This window comes from Choloepus didactylus, chromosome 13, assembly GCF_015220235.1.
Source record: "Choloepus didactylus isolate mChoDid1 chromosome 13, mChoDid1.pri, whole genome shotgun sequence".
Taxonomy (NCBI): Eukaryota; Metazoa; Chordata; class Mammalia; order Pilosa; family Megalonychidae; genus Choloepus; species Choloepus didactylus.
In genome coordinates this window covers 41,002,739-41,019,443 of record NC_051319.1, presented here as the reverse complement: position 1 = coordinate 41,019,443, position 16,705 = coordinate 41,002,739, and the positions used below count along the sequence as shown (strand labels likewise).

The 16,705-nt window shown below is 39.5% G+C and overlaps 1 protein-coding gene across 1 annotated transcript in view; it reads left to right on the top strand.

Annotated features, from left to right (window-relative positions):
- SLCO6A1 (solute carrier organic anion transporter family member 6A1) overlaps window positions 1–16,705 on the top strand; it is a 199,226-nt gene that overhangs the window by 6,170 nt on the left and 176,351 nt on the right. The window contains exons 2-4 of the mRNA XM_037800889.1: window positions 6,464–6,724; window positions 10,095–10,280; window positions 12,785–12,881. Coding sequence (XP_037656817.1) covers window positions 6,464–6,724; window positions 10,095–10,280; window positions 12,785–12,881 — 544 coding nt within the window. The remainder of the gene's footprint in view (window positions 1–6,463; window positions 6,725–10,094; window positions 10,281–12,784; window positions 12,882–16,705) is intronic.

Sequence of the window (16,705 nt, the reverse complement as noted above, 5' to 3'; positions counted from 1 at the left end):
TCTATAGGAGAGAGTGATGTGTTGAAGTCTCCCACAATTATTGTGGAAACATCAATTGCTTCCTTTAGTTTTGCCAATGTTTCTCTCATGTATTTTGTGGCACCTTGATTGGGTGCATAGACATTTACGATTGTTATTTCTTCTTGCTGAATTGCCCCTTTTATTAGTATGTAGTGGCCTTCTTTGTCTCTCAAAACATCCCTGCATTTGAAGTCTATTTTATCTGAGATTAATATTGCTACACCTGCTTTCTTTTGGCTGTAGCTTGCATGAAATATTTTTTTCCATCCTTTCACTTTCAGTTTCTTTGTGTCCCTGTGTCTAAGATGAGTCTCTTGTATGCAACATATTGATGGTTCATTTTTTTTGATCCATTCTGCGAATCTATATCTTTTAATTGGGGAGTTTAATCCATTTACATTCAACGTTAAAACCGTGAAGGCATTTCTTGAATCGGCCATCTTATCCTTTGGATTATGTTTGCCATATTTTTCCCTCTCTCTATTAATATCCTTTATTGTACCCATACCGAATCTCTTTAGTACTGAACCTTTCTCCAAGTCTCTCTGTCCTGTCTTTGTTTCTCTGTCTGTAGGGCTCCCTTTAGTATCTCCAGTAGGGCAGGTCTCTTGTTAGCAAATTCTCTCAGCATTTCTTTGTCTGTGAAAAATTTAAGCTCTCCCTCAAATTTGAAGGAGAGCTTTGCTGGATAAAGTATTCTTGGCTGGAAATTCCTCTCACTCAGAATTTTAAATATATCGTGCCACTGCCTTCTCGCCTCCATGGTGGCTGCTGAGTAGTCACTACTTAGTCTTATGCTGTTTCCTTTGTATGTGGTGAATTGCTTTTCTCTTGCTGCTTTCAGAACTTGCTCCTTCTCTTCTATGTTTGACAGTGTGATCAGTATATGTCTCGGAGTGGGTTTTTTTGGATTTATTCTATTTGGAGTTCGCTGAGCATTTATGATTTGTGTATTTATGTTGTTTAGAAGATTTGGGAAGTTTTCCCCAACAATTTCTTTGAATACTCTTCCTAGACCTTTACCCTTTTCTTCCCCTTCTGGGACACCAATGAGTCTTATATTCGGACGTTTCATATTATCTATCATATCCCTGAGGTCCATTTCGAGTTTTTCAATTTTTTTCCCCATTCTTTCTTTTATGCTTTCATTTTCCATTCTGTCATCTTCCAGGTCACTGATTCGTTGTTCAACTTCCTCTAGTCTTGTACTATGAGTGTCCAGAATCTTTTTAATTTGGTCAACAGTTTCTTTAATTTCCATAAGATCATCCATTTTTTTATTTAGTCTTGCAATGTCTTCTTTATGCTCTTCTAGGGTCTTCTTGATTTCCTTCATATCCCGTACTAGGGTCTCATTGTTCATCTTTAGTTCTTTGAGTAGCTGCTCTAGGTGTGTCTCTTCTGGTCTTTTGATTTGGGTGCTTGGGCTTGGGTTATCCATATCGTCTGGTTTTTTCATATGCTTTATAATTTTCTGTTGTTTTTGGCCTCGTGGCATTTGCTGACCTTGATAGGGTTCTTTTAGGGTTTGTAGACCAGTTGAAGTCCTTATCTCTAATTTATCAGATCTACAGCTTCGTGGAGTACACTTTCTCTAACTAACCAGCAGGTGGCGTCCACGAGCCACCTGTTCTCCACAAGCCAGATCTCCCCTGCTTAGCCTTTTTGGTGAGTGGGGGAGTGAGTCTTGTGGGGCCCAATTGGTGTCCCAAGCTTGCGTGTGTAGTTGGTGTTGCCTGCCCTGTATGTGGGGCGTGTTTCTGGGCAGTCGGGGAGGGGGGGTGGCCCTAACAATCAAATCTCCCTGATGATCCTAGAGTTTTAAAGCTACTGCAATAGTCTAATCCTTCAGTTCAGTCCTGCCACAGTTTGTCTCTGCCACTGACCCACAAGTCTTTGGTATTGGCGTATGGCTCCTGAGACTTGCAAGTGGGCCCCTCTTCCAGGCTGTGCACCCCGGGTCCTCTGTTGAGGGATGACTGTGCTATGTCACAGGTGAGTGCCGTCCCCCCAGGGCAGTTCTGGGCTGCTGGGCTGTGTTGGGAGGCTCCCAGTCTGCTCAAATGATGGCTGAATGGGGCTCTGTTAATTCACACTGCTCCCCCTTCCCAGCTCTGGGACATTCAGCTGAGGTTGCAGGGAAGGCTAATGTCCACGCCCAGTTTTGTGGTGTGTGCCTGTTATTTGAAGCACTTCCGTCACACTGGGTTGTCTGGGGCAGCTCTGGGCTATGGGGCTGGCGATGGGCAGGAGTGTTTCCTGTCCACCAGGATGGTGGCTGTGAGCGGACACCCCCCTTTTCTTGGGAAGTTGTGTTGTTTAGTGAATTTTCTCAGCCACTGGATTATTGCCTTTTGTCTCAGAGCTCTCTTAGTTCTGCTCTTGACTTGACGTGCCCAAATTTCAATTCTTTGAAGCTTTCTGTATTGAGCTTCTTAGAGTAATTGTTTTAGAAAAAGCAAAAAGGATTTAAAAAAAAAAAAAAAAAAAAAAAAAACGGCCCGCCTCAGAGATCTAATGGGTTATTGAAATGCTAATAGACAAAGCAACCAGGGCCATTAAGGAAAGGTGCCCAGGGCAGAGAGATCAGCCTTGCTTCGGGATTTGCATATGCGCCTCAAGGCCTGATCTCCGCCCTTCCCCTTTCTGTGTTCACCAGAACTCCAAAAATCCTCTGCTTTTATTTTGGAGTTTTTCGTGTTGTTTTTTTTCTATGCCTGTCTCCTCTCTGCTGGGCTGGCTGCTCTCAGAGTCTCTGGTGTCTGGCCTCAGTCTATCTATGGTTGGAGTTTGAATCAGTAGAATGAGTTTCCGGTAAGAGCAGCCACTGCAATTCTCCCTTCTCCTTCCTGGAGCTGACAGCCCCTCCTCCCCCGGGACTGAGCGTGGCAGGGAGGGGCGCGGGTCCCCTGGCCGCAAAAACTTACAGATTTCGCTGATCTCAGCAGTTCCACATTTTCATGAGTGTTGTATGAAGTATGCCCAAAGACAGATTGCTCTGTGGTGTCCAGTCCACGCAGTTCCTGGCTTTTTACCTACTTTCCTGGAGGAGTAACTAAAACATACAGCTCACCAGTCTGCCATCTTGCCCCGCCTCCCCTCGCCAACACAGTTTTAAGAAGAATTTGAATTTGGATGACTTTATTTGCATTTTTTACTTGGCCACAGTATTCACCACTCTGACTACATCTAGCCTCTTTATTAGCTTATTTACAATGATGATATTGGAATTTGCCAAACCTGATCTCTTTTTGCTCTAAAATGCTATGTCTAAATATGTGCAATAAAAGGCTGTATGTGATAAAAACCATATGAGAAAAAGAAATAAATAGTCATTAGCACCAAAAGCACAAGCAACAAAAGAGAAAATAGATAAATGGGAACTCCTCAAGCTTAGAAGTTTCTGTACCTCAAAGGAATTTGTCAAAAAGTGAAAGAGGCAGCCAACTCAATGGGAAAAATTTTTGGAAACCATGTATCTGACAAAAGACTGATATCTTGCATATATAAAGAAATCCTACAACTCAGTGACAATAGTACAGACAGCCCAGTTATAAAATGGGCAAAAGATATGAAAAGACAATTCTCTGAAGAGGAAATACAAATGGCCAAGAAACACATGAAAAATGTTCAGCTTCACTAGCTATTAGAGAGATACAAATTAAGCCCACAATGAGATACCATCTCACACCAATTAGAATGGCTGCCATTAAACAAACAGGAAACTACAAATGCTGGAGAGGATGTGGAGAGATTCCAACTCTTATTCATTGTTGGTGGGACTGTATAATGGTTCAGCCACTCTGGAAGTCAGTCTGGCACTGCCTTAGAAAACTAGATATAGAGTTACCCTTCGATCCAGCAATTGTACTTCTTGGTATGTACCCGAAGATCTGAAAGCAGTGACATGAACAGATATCTGCACGCCAATGTTCATAGCAGCATTATTCACAATTGCCAAGAGATGGAAACAACCCAAATGTCCTTCAGCATATGAGTGGATAAATAAAATGTGGTATATACACACTGTGGAATACTATGTGGCAGTAAGAAGGAATGATGTTGTGAAACATATGACAACATGGATGAACCTTGAAGACTGAGCGAAATAAGCCAGGCACAGAAAGAGAAATCTCATATGCTACCACTAATGTAAACATTGAACAATTGTAAAATAAATGGTTTATAATGTAGAATGTAGGGGAACTAGCAACAGAAGCAATTAATGAAAGGGGAATGATAACTCGATAGGAACAAATAAGCTATCATGGGTAAATTTAACATTCTGGTAATGCCCAGGAATGATTAGAGTTTGTTAACTTCTGTTGGGTGTGGTAGGAACAAGTTCACATAAATGTTGCTGTATTAGGTAATTTTTGTGGGGTAGAGTAGGAACATGTTGGAAGTAGAGTAATTATTTTAGGTTAGTTGTCTTTTTTCACTCCCTTGTTATGGTTTGTTTGAAATGCTTTTTATTGTATGGTTTTTAAAATTTTTTTCTAGATATAGTTAATAGTTAATTAAAAAAATGAAAAAAATATGCAGAGCCCCCCTGAGGAGCTGGTGGAGAATGCAGGAGTGTTGGGCTTCCCCACCTCGATGGTTGCTGATGTGCTCACAGACATTGGGGACTGGTGTTTTGATGGGCTGAGCCCTCTACCACAGGACTTGCCCTTGGGAAGACTGTTGCTGCAAAGGAGAGGCTAGGCCTCCCTGTAATTGTGCCTAAGAGTCTCCTCCTGAATGCCTCTTTGCTGCTCAGATGTGGCCCTCTCTCTCTAGCTAAGCCAACTTGGCAGGTGAAATCACTGCTCTCCCCGCTATGTGGGATCTGACACCCAAGGGAGCAAATCTCCCTGGCAATGTGGAAAGTGACTTCTGGGGAGGAATCTAGACCCGGCATTATGGGATGGAGAACATCTTCTTGACCAAAAGGGGGATGTGAAAGGAAATGAAATGAGCTTCAGCGGCAGAGAGGTTCCAAAAGGAGCCGAGAGATCACTCTGATGGGCACTCTTATGCACAATATAGACAACCCTTTTGAGATTCTAATGAATTGGAATAGCTAGCAGTAAATACCTGAAACTATCAAACTACAACCCAGAACCCTTGACTCTTGAAGATGATTGCATAAAAATGTAGCTTATGAGGGGTGAGAATGTGATTGGGAAAGCCATATGGGCCACAGTCCCCTTTGTACAGTGTATGAATGGACCAGTAGAAAAATGGGGGCAAAAAAAAAAAAGGCACCCAGTGTTCTTTTTTACTTTAATTGTTTTTTTTCACTTTACTTTTTATTCTTATTATTTTTGTGTGTGTGGTAATGAAAATGTTCAAAAATTAATGTTGTTGATGAACGCACAACTATATAATGGTACTGTGAACAACTGAATGTACGCTTTATATGACTGCGTGGTATGTGAATATATCTCAATAAAATTGAATTAAAAAGAAAAAAAAAGAAAGACCAAAAAAAAAATTCAATTAACCAGTATTTCTTAGAGTTTAAGTCCTAGTAGTTTTTTTTAAATTTCATTTAAAAAATTCTTAATTTAGTTTATTGAGATATAGTTACATATCCTGCTATCATCCACAGTGTACAATCAGTTCTTCACAGTATCATCATATAGTTGTGCATTCATCACCAAAATCAATTTTTGAACATTTTTTTTACTCCAAATTTTAAAAAATAAAAAAAAAATAAGAAAAATAAAAACAAGAATAAAAACACAAGTGAAGAAGAACACCCAAAACATTCCATCCGCCATCCTCCCTATTATTTATTTACTTTTGGTTCCCATTTTTCTACTCATCTATGCTGGATAAAGGAAGTGTGAGCCATAAGGTTTTCACAATAACACGGTCACAGAATGTAAGCTACATAGTTATACAACTGTCTTCAGAAATCAAGGCTACGGGGTTGCAGTTCCACAGTTTCTGGTATTTCCTTCTAGCTATTCCGATACACTAAAAACCAAAAAGGGATATCTATATAATTCGTAAGAATAGCCTCCAGAATGACTTCTTGACTCCATTTGAAATCTCTCAGCCACCGAAGCCTTATTTTGTTTCATTGATGCCCTGATTAATCCCAGAGTAATTTGGGCAGAGAATAAAAAAGTATTTGTAAAGCTCCCTTGAGGGACTGGGGGAACATGTGGAAATATTGAAATTCCCCATTTGGGGAATTACTAATATTCTCACAAGCATGGGGGACTACCAAAGGCTGAGCCCTCGACCTAGGGGCTTGCCTTATGAAGCTTGTTACTGCAAAGGCCTGGTAGTGTTTTAGGGAAGGGATTATGTGGTTATAAGTCACAAACATTCAGATAATGTAAAATAAACTTAAATCAATGTAAATCAAGTTTTGATTTGTAATGATTATAATGATGATCTAGTATGTCTCTTTCTCTTACCTTTCCTTTCTCTTTTTACATTTTAGGTATGGTGTTTGGTCTTGTTGATCTGAGCATTAACAATTTCCTGAAGGATTATCAGCTGAGTATCATTGATAGTACAGCATTGTCCTTGACCTATGATGTTTCATCTTGTCTGGTAGTAGTATTTATAGCATACTATGGAGGGAGAGGAAATAGACCACGATGGATTGCAGTTTCCTCCTTTATAATAGGATTTGGTACACTTTTGTTTTCTTTTCCATACTTTACTGGTGAAAATTATCAAGGGACACAAAATATAGAAGGTAAGATTTTGAAATATACTGTCATATTAAATAATCATTCATTTAAATCATATACTTAGAGTAGATTGTGATACCCATCTATCCATCTATCCGTATCTATTTATATGAACAAGTTTATTCATCTATTTAATTATAGTTCCCTAGTACACATGTATGGCATTCTTTCATCGTCTCGTAATTACATATGCTTTCATATAAGAGATAGGCCTAGGAAGAAGAGAGAATTATTTTGTAGAATTGTTTTTCTTTTAGTCATTCTCACATATATTGTGAATATTTGAGAATTTCAATAATTCTTTATGTCTACCACTGTGTGTTTAAATTATTCTGGCCTCAACATGCACACACAAATACCAATACAAACATAAAGCTACACACACAAAAAGAAAGGTTAGACGCTTGGAGCTACTCTTGTCATTTCAAAATGAGAGCTTCCCTTTGCCATAGCATTTTTTTTTTAAATGCAATTTTATTGAGATATATTCACAACCAGATAATCATCCAAAGTGTATAATCAGTGGTTCACAGTATCATCATATACTTGTGCATTCATCACCAAATAAATGTTTGAACATTTTCATTACTCCAAAAAAGAGAGTAAAAAAAAAAAAAAAGCACCTAGAACATCCCATTACCCCTTATTCCCCCATTTTATTTATTCATTTGTTTTCTTTATTTTCTGACTTATCTGGCCATACACTGGATAAAGGGAGTGTCAGTAGCAAGGTTTTCACAATTGCACAGTCACACTGTAAAAGATATGTAGTTATACTATCATCTTCAAGAATCAAGGCTACTGGATTGCAGTTCAATAGTTTCAGGTATTTGCTTTTAGCTATTCTAATACAGCAAAAACTAAAAAGAGCTATCCATATAATATGTAAGAATAACCTCCAGAATGACTCTATTTGAAACTTTATTTTGTTTCATTTATCTCCTCCCTTTTCTCTTCAAGAAGGCTTTCTCAATCCCATGCTGCCAGATCCAGGCTCATCTCTGGGAGTCATGTCCTACATTGCCACAGAGATTTACACCCCTGGGAGTTATGTCCTATGTAGCGGGGAGGGAAGTGGTCCACCTGCTGAGTTGGCTTAGAGAGACAGGCCACATCTGAGCAACAAAAGAGGTTCTCTGGGGGTGACTCTTAGGCACAATTATAAGTAGGCTTAGCCATTAGGAGAGCTTTGATGATTGTTATGCATACCATTATAACAAGCAAGGTGATCAGGTCTATCGGGAGTAAGGATTGCATCCATGCTATTCGGGAAATCACAGAGACCTGTTAAGCAGCCATTGCCTAGATCTCATCTATCCCTACCTCCTTCTTGAGGAAGTTACAAACACACACTAAGCAGCCATCCTTCAGCCTTCTGTTATCCCCTCCTCCCTCTCCTTTTCTACTGTGTGTCATTCCACAATGTAGGAGACATGTTAAGTGTAATGAAAAGGCCTGGCCAGACCTTAAACCTGGAAACCAGGAACAAGCAGCCCCAGATGTTTATCAGAATAGTAATTCTCAGTGGCAGAGCCCCCCCCCCCGCCCCGGGGTGGATAAAAACCACACTCAAACAATATAGATCTGTGTATCTTCTCCTGCATCCATAATGGCTTCTGTAACAGTCACATACCCAGTTCCAGAATGAGAAGAGACATGATGAGCCATGAACCATGGGAGTGCATGCTGGGTGGGGAAAGCCCCAATCTCATTGATCTCAACATGGAACCAACTCCCTGACATTTATGGGGGATTCTCAAAATCCTATTTATTATCATACCTTCCCCCAAAGGATGGAGACCACACACTTTGGTCCCCCATCTGCAGGTTGGTACCTCTTTCTGGGTTTAGAGAGCAAGAGTGACCCTTCAATTTAGCTCACAAAGCTGATTCCTGTGTTGCACAAGATGCCCCAGATAGCATATAACAAAAGGAATGCAAGAGCAAAGGAAGGAACTGTCAAAGAATCAAGTTCATTACGTATTTCCCCATGCACCTGCTCACTGTACCAACATCTGTAGAGTAAGTTACTATGTAGTACATCACGGGAATACAGGCTCAGGTACAAAAGAGGTTTTCAGCAAATGACTACTTTATTACTTACATAGCAGAAGTTGTCCAAAAGAGCAGGGGAAGAGGTCCTATCATGGCCAGTACCCCAGGGAGACCAACTGCTTGGGTAAGGGTCAGTGGATGGTAGCTCCATACATCTTGCTTTGCGTTGAAGATAAGGGACCCTGTGCTACTTGGAGGCTGGGATTTTTTATACACCCCAAAAAGAGAGGGCCTTGCCACTGAGCAAAAAGCCTGCATCAAGCAACCTTTGTATAGAGTTTCTGTCTTGACAAGCAGCTGGGACTGCTTGTTCAGGTATGGTCAGGGTGTTTCATTTCTGGATAGCTTGCTTTTCCCAGCTGAGACCTAACATCTCTCTGGGGCTTCTAAATGGAAACATATTGAAACATCTGCATGAAAGCAAGCAAGGGAGGAAAAGGAGGGGTATAGGGGAGGGCTGGGAAGTGGCCACTGAGCATGTCTGTGACTTCCCCAGCAAATTCCTCCCATTTCCGTGGAGTCAAAATACCATTCCTTATGGCTACTAAAGCAGCTGGAAATTTCTCTTACTGTACTATTTTGCACTCTACTTTTTTATAGGTTTTCCACAAAATGTTTTAAGAGCATTTATTAAGTTTTAATAAAAGTGACCTAATAGCTTTACCTGGATCTACCAATAAAATAACAAATTCAAATGTACAAACATTACTTAGTACTGTCTTACAATCATGTGAATGAAAAAAAATGCATGAGAAACAGACTGTGATCCTAAGGAATTTAAAATTTTATGTGTTACCTTATAATGACTAGCTCTTAGAGAAAAAGATGTCTATTTTGTAATGCTTTGTCCTTATGAACTTAGTTAGTGGATCTAAAATGGGAAATTATTTAATTGGAGTGACAGAAAGGTGATGTGAAGATTGCTTAAGATGTGGACAGAGAACTAAACTCAAAAGGTAATCTTTGATAATTCAGAACATTAGAAATACTTTTATCTTAAATTAAAAGTCAGAAGCCTACATAAATGTGTGTATATATACCATCTGCATTCACATTATTTTTGTTATAAAATATGTGCATCATTTTCCAGTATTCCCACAAATATTCTTTTATCATACCAGTTTTCTGGGAACATGATGATTGATTGTAGTACTACAACATTTGATGTAAATGAAATGTTAGCTAAAAGAAAAAAGTGTAATAGTGGAAATAGCTTGTAAAGAGTAAAATATGTGATAAAGGATACTGCATATTTGTTGTATGTTTTACTTTTGAACTTAATTAACATAAATAGGATAATTATGGTCATCTTTTTAAAAGATACCTGCCAAGCAAAGAAAGTTAACAGTACTTGCCAGGAAGTCCCACCATCTTTCAAAAAGAAATATGTACCTTTCTTCATCGCTGGACAGATTGTGCAAGGGATAGCAGGAATGCCTCTTTATGTTCTTGGAGTAACTTTTCTTGATGACAGTGTTGACATGTACTCAACTGGTATCTATCTAGGTAAGTTCCTCCCTCCCCCAATACTATTGACCCATTTTGAATTTTCACTGAACTTTCCATATTTTGGAATGGGTATCCATCCCAGTTTGTATTTATTATGACCCCCAGAAAAAACCATGTTCTTTGATGCAATCTTGTGGGGGCAGATTGATTGGTCTTTTTGGTTAGGGTGTGACCTTTTGATTGGATGTTTCCATGAGATATGACTCAATCAACTATGGGTCAGACCTTTGGTTGGATAATTTCCATGGAGGTGTTACCAACCAAAGGTCTTAATTGAATCACTGGAGTCCTGTAAAAGTGTTCACTGAAAGACAGAAGGAGCTGCTGCAGCTGAGACCGACACTTTGAAGACAGATGTTGGAAGTTGACGCAGACTTTTTTGGAGAATGCCATTTTGAAATGCAGCCTTGGAGCAAGCAGATGCCAGCCACATGCCTTCACAGTTAACAGAGGTTTTCCGGGTGCCATCATTGTTTTTCAGTGAAGGTACATGTACCAGTTTGAATGTATTGTGTCCCCCAAATGCCATTATCTTTGATGTAATATTGTGTGGGCAGACCTATCAGTGTTAATTACATTGTAATTCTTCGAATGTTTCCATGGAGAAGCGCCCAACCCAACTGTGGGTGATGACTCTGATTGGATAATTTCCATTGAGCTGTTGTACTGCCCATGCAGGGTGGGTCTGAATTAAATTACTGGAGCACTATATAAGATCAGACAGAAGGAGCAAGCTGCCATAGCCAAGCGGGACACTTTGAAGAAAGCACAGGAGCTGCAGATGAGAGACAGTTTGAAGACAGTCGTTGAAAGCAGACTCTTGCTCTGGAGAAGCTAAGAGAGGAAAAACGCCCCAAGAGCAACTAAGAGTGACGTTTTTGAGGAACTGCAGCCTAGAGAGAAACATCCTGGGAGAAAGCCATTTTGAAACCACAACTTTGGAGCAGATGCCAGCCATGTGCCTTCCCAGCTAACAGAGGTTTTCCGGATGCCATCGGTGTTTTTCAGTGAGGGTACCCTATTGCTGATGCCTTACCTTGCACACTTTATGGCCTTAAGACTATAACTGTGTAACCAAATAAATCCCCTTTGTAAAAGCCAATCCATTTCTGGTATTTTGCATTCTGGCAGCATTAGCAAACCAGGAACGGTATCTAAACTGATATGCTAACTATTGGTCCTTGCAATAACATTGTAATAACTTTTATTGGTATGCTTAACTTCAAAATCACAACCACCTAGTTTTGAAGAGCTGCTCAGGATTTGGAATGTGGACAAATGCATCTGAAGGTCACCAAAAATGTATAGAGCAAGAGAAAAACACAAACTTCCCTAAGAAATGAAAACTCTGCTCTTCTCTCATTTATGAACTTTACATATATATTTAGTGTCAAAACATACTATATAAACTACTATCCTTTCCTCTGGGAAAATTAATATAAAATTACTGGATCAAATTGCTTGAGTAGTTAGTTGAATGCTTAAACTTTGGAGATGCAGGTTAGAAGCTGACATTTTGTCTGTAAGGGAAATGGACACATTATTTTATGCCTCCTCCGTACTAGATTCAGTGTGATTCTGAAACTAAAATCATCATCATCTTTCAAGCTCTTTACATACAACTCACTCAATGTATTTTAGGCCTCTGATATTTTCAAGTTCATTTAAATTATAATCTTGTTCATCCTCTCAAGGAGATAAATGATATGTTATTTAACTGAGAACAGTGTAACATCCACTATTTACAATGTCTTATGCTACTGTCTCCTACAGTAAGTAAACCTGGGATATATCTAGAATAATCTGTACTTTCTTATATAGCAATAGATTCTGCTCTGGTAGATCATCTATTTGTACAGGGATAGCTAATTATCATCTTCAAATATTTTTAAAAACGTTTATGTACTTATTGTGAAGTTGGTCTAAAATAAAATCCCATTTTGCACCAACATAATCATTTACCACCAAAGGTAAGAAAAGTCATGTCTATAAACCAAAATAGATGATATTCATATTTATATTTGCTTTTAGAATAATTTTTTTGCAGTATTTATTAGTGTTGGCCAAAGGTGGCAGCACTTCTGTTTGCTTTACTTTGGTTCTACTGAATAGCAGTTAAAACACGTCTGCACATTGCAGAGAGATGCTTACATGTTTGCCACCTCCTACCAGCTTCCCAGTCAGGGTGAAGGATGCAAAGATGATGATAATGTTAGCACATCATCTTTCTATTGTGCTACAAATTAAAATTAAGTAAGGTTTAATGAATTTATATTTATACTAAATACAAACATTTTTATTTGTTTATTCGTATTACATTAAATATGTAAATTAAATAAGGTATAGTGAACTATTAAATTATCTGAGTTTCTCTAATACACACTTTGGATAAAGCACAATGAAAAGCTTTCAGAAGTAATCCATTTCAATCACTTAATTTTTGTCACCTTATGGCAAAGCTGGCTTATCTAGTTGTTAAATGTTCCATGTTGTTTTCACAGGCTTTGCGGACGCTTCCTCAATTCTTGGATATGCTTTGGGTTATGCTATAGGAGCTCCACTACTTAATGCCTCTGAGATCAACACTTCTGAAAGAAGGCAAACCACTTTTCACTCCTTTTTAAAAAATTTACGTTGTGTAAAATGTTTATTAGATAGCTGTTGTAGCTTATGATACATATTTGTAAACTTCTGTTTTAACCATGTATTGAGAAGTGATTCCTTAAGTGATTCTTCCTTGCCTTTTCTAGTTCCCTTGTTGAGATGATTGGGTTAATGAAGGTGAAATAATCTGCCACTACTAGAAAACAGAGACCCACCCTACATTTCTGAAACTCTGGGGTTATATAAAGTTAGAGCTCATAGAAACTGAGATACGGAAACTAGCTCCTGTTATTTATTGCCAGCTAGTCAACTAATTTCATAGGTATTTATTGCCACAGAGACTACCTGCTAGCTTTCCTAACAGCCTGATTAGGGTAAAGTTTTGGTAGCTGCCAGATAAATAACATAGCGAGACAATTAAGGTATCAGGGAATAATCCATATGCTGAATATATTTTGTTTGCCTCTCTAAATTCACTCTCCATCTTTCTGTAGCTTTCTTTACCCTCCTCTATGCCCTGGGAGGCTGACTTGTGTCAATAGCCTCAGCATACTCCCCTACTGTCTTGATTTCAGTTGGGTCTGGCCAGTGAGACACACTGGCAGCTCAGAGGGCAGGGACAGATTAAGGCTAGGGCATTTATCCTCCCAGTTTTCTTCCTGTGAGTTTGTACTCAGCTTGGCTATATTATTTTCCTGAAGGCCATAGCTCCTATTATGCTGCCTACCCCATTTATTAAGCACTATTCTGCTTGACATCCAAGTCTGTGGTAAAGGCTTGCTACTCTTGCTAACCCCTCAATTAGGCACTATCTTTTGTTCATTTCCCTGATCTCTGCCTATATCACTGGAGACAGTCCTCTTATTCTCTCTTTAGATTATCTATTGTGAGTCTACCATGTTTCCAGGATACTGCCTGATAACTAAAAGTAGTATCAGAAGTGGCAACAGACTCTTCAAATGGGATTCCATAACTAAACTGTTCACATATTTGTGTGCACAGATAACTTCCCTACTGAGAGAGAATTGGACATAGATATTAAAATTATCACAGGTTGTGGCGTGGGATTAAATGCAGGGGAGGACAAAGAATTGGAAAATTATGTGGCTGAGAAATACAGCCTCTGGCTAAAATCCATATGTGATTTTTTTGAGGGCTGACCATATGAATTACAAAGGCTTTACCTGACAGACCTCACAGGGGAAGGCATCCAGACTTGGTGCACAGCCAGTACACCACAGTCTCTGAAGGATATTGCACTCAAGAATACAGGCCCCCCTGGAGAGTCATGGTTTTAACACATATCTGTATTCCAGGACCCTACCTAGCAGGCAGTTTGAAACCAGTACCTTTCTCAGATACCTGTGCCGAGACCTCCTTATGGGGGGACAAACAGGAAGACCTTGAAGAGCCTTTTCTCCATGCTGACTCAGTACTTAGTACTTTTCCACTTGTAGCCCCAATTCATCCTTTCAGCCTCTAGGGTCATAAAACTACAAAATTCCTGTTTGGGGCTTCCAGTGAGACATCCCCCACATCTACACTGATCCATCTGAACCTCACCCTGTGGTGTCATTACATGGGGGAAAATGGAATGGAGGGGCTGGCCCTGTTTTCTGGGTTAAACTCTTGCTTATGTCATCACAGTAAGGATCGACTGTTACATTCATTTTGGCTTGTTGCTTTGATTGACTAATTTCATCACTTGGCAGCTCAGCCCTGCTCAGCTCTTGAAAGTAGCATTTAATCATTCTGATGACAAATGTTATTTTAAAGATGTCTGTTTCATATGGATTATTTTGACAGTCCTAGAGAATATCCCAGGCAAATGGACACATTGAAGGGTGTGAATGTTCAAAACAGGATGACCAGTGCATTATAACTCCATAACTCCACTCAAGGGTGACTTTGTAAAACAGGAAATCATTCTATTGGGCAGAACTTCAGACTGATTGTCCCGTTCTCATAGAAGGAGAGACTCTCTTCTGGTTTATGATTACAGTCTTGGTTGCGCATCTAGGGAATCAAGCAGAAAGAACAAGGTTGAGAAATAGGTGACAAGGAGAACATATGTGGATGGATCTCTTGAATTGGGCATGTGAAGGACACTTTGGAGGAGGCTCTCAAATCAGTTGGACAAAGTGACCCATACTGTGGATTTCAGGCAGCCTCTTTTTTTTTTTTTTTTTACAAACCACCACAGTTCTTCCTCAGTGGGGCCATGTGAAAACTGACCATGACAGGAATAGTGAGCATGGGCTCAACAACATGGACTTCTCAAGAATGACAGTCCTCATCAAGAATATTCACTACGATTTGACTATTATTATGGCTGCATATGCAGCTTGTCAACAGTAGAGGCCAAAACTGAGTCCCTGATGAAGCACATTCCTTGAAAGACAGACTGGCTATTTGTCGTCAGCCCTCTTTTAACATAGAGGGAACAGTGGCTTGTTTTTATTGGGAGAAATACTATTTCTGGGTAGGTATTTTTCTTCTCTATTTACAGTGCTTCTGTCAGCACCACCATTCAGAGACTTATACATGCCTTATTCATCCCTGTTGTATGTCACCCAATATTGCCTCTGACTAGAGAACATATGATAAGAGTGGAAATGTGACAGTATGATGGCTACAGAATTCATTGGTCTTATTCTGTGTCCCATGGTCCAGAAACAGATAGCTTGATAGAATGGTGTAATGCTTTTGGTGCCATCAACTCTTATGGAGACATCAGTCTTTGAAGTTGTGTTATTGTCTGCAAGATGTGTTATATACTTTGATCCAGAAACATATGGCTCCGTATCCCCCAGAGTCTGGATGGTTGGGTCTGGGAACCAAGGGGTGAGACTGGACCACCTCACTTTTACAGTAAATATTCCACTGGGGGAATTTTTACTTGTATTTCCTGCACCCTTGAATTAGATAGATTTGGGTGTCCTTACTCCCAAGGGATACTGCCACCATTGAACCCAGTAATGATTTTGATATATACAAAGCTGGAGCTGTGCTTTTCTATTTTGGCCTCCTAACCTTGAATCAACAATCAGGAAAAAGGTTCACATTACTAATCAGTGGGATTGGTCTCAATTATCAGGGGAAGGGGAATAGGTTTCTGTTCTATTAAGGAGATAAGGATAACTTTTAAATCAAAGTGATTTACTTCTTCTTTCTTAGTGTTTTTCTTTGCCTGATAGTTCCTTTCAATGGAGAGCTGTCTCAGCTCGTTAAAGTCAAAGACTCAGATCCTATAGGTATCAAAGTTTGGGTCACACCACCAGGTGAAGTATCCTTTACAACCAAGATGCTAGATAAGGGTAAGGGACACATAGAATAGATGGTGGAAGAAGGCAGATGTGATGATAAACTTAGCCTTATGGCACAGACAGTGGCAACTAATTGGTTTTTTAAAGAAATTTTATTGAGATATATTCACACACTATTAGGGTGCTCTAGGGAAACAGAACCAATAGGAGATACCTGTAAATATGAGATTTTTATAAAAGTTTCTTTGCCAGTTTGGATATATTATGTCCCCCAAAATGCCATGTTCTTTGATGCAATCTTTTGGGGGCAGCAGACATACTGGTGTTGATTAGGTTGGAACCTAATGATTGAGTGTTTCAGTGGAGATGCGACTCAATCAACTGTGGGCAAGACCTTTGACTGGATAATTTTCATGGAGGTGTTACCCCACCCATTCATGGTGGGTCTGAATTAAATCACTGGAGCCATATAAAACGCTGACAAACAGAAGGAACTCAGAGCAGCTGTGAGAGACATTTTAGAGATGGCCATTGAAAGCAGACTTGTGCTAG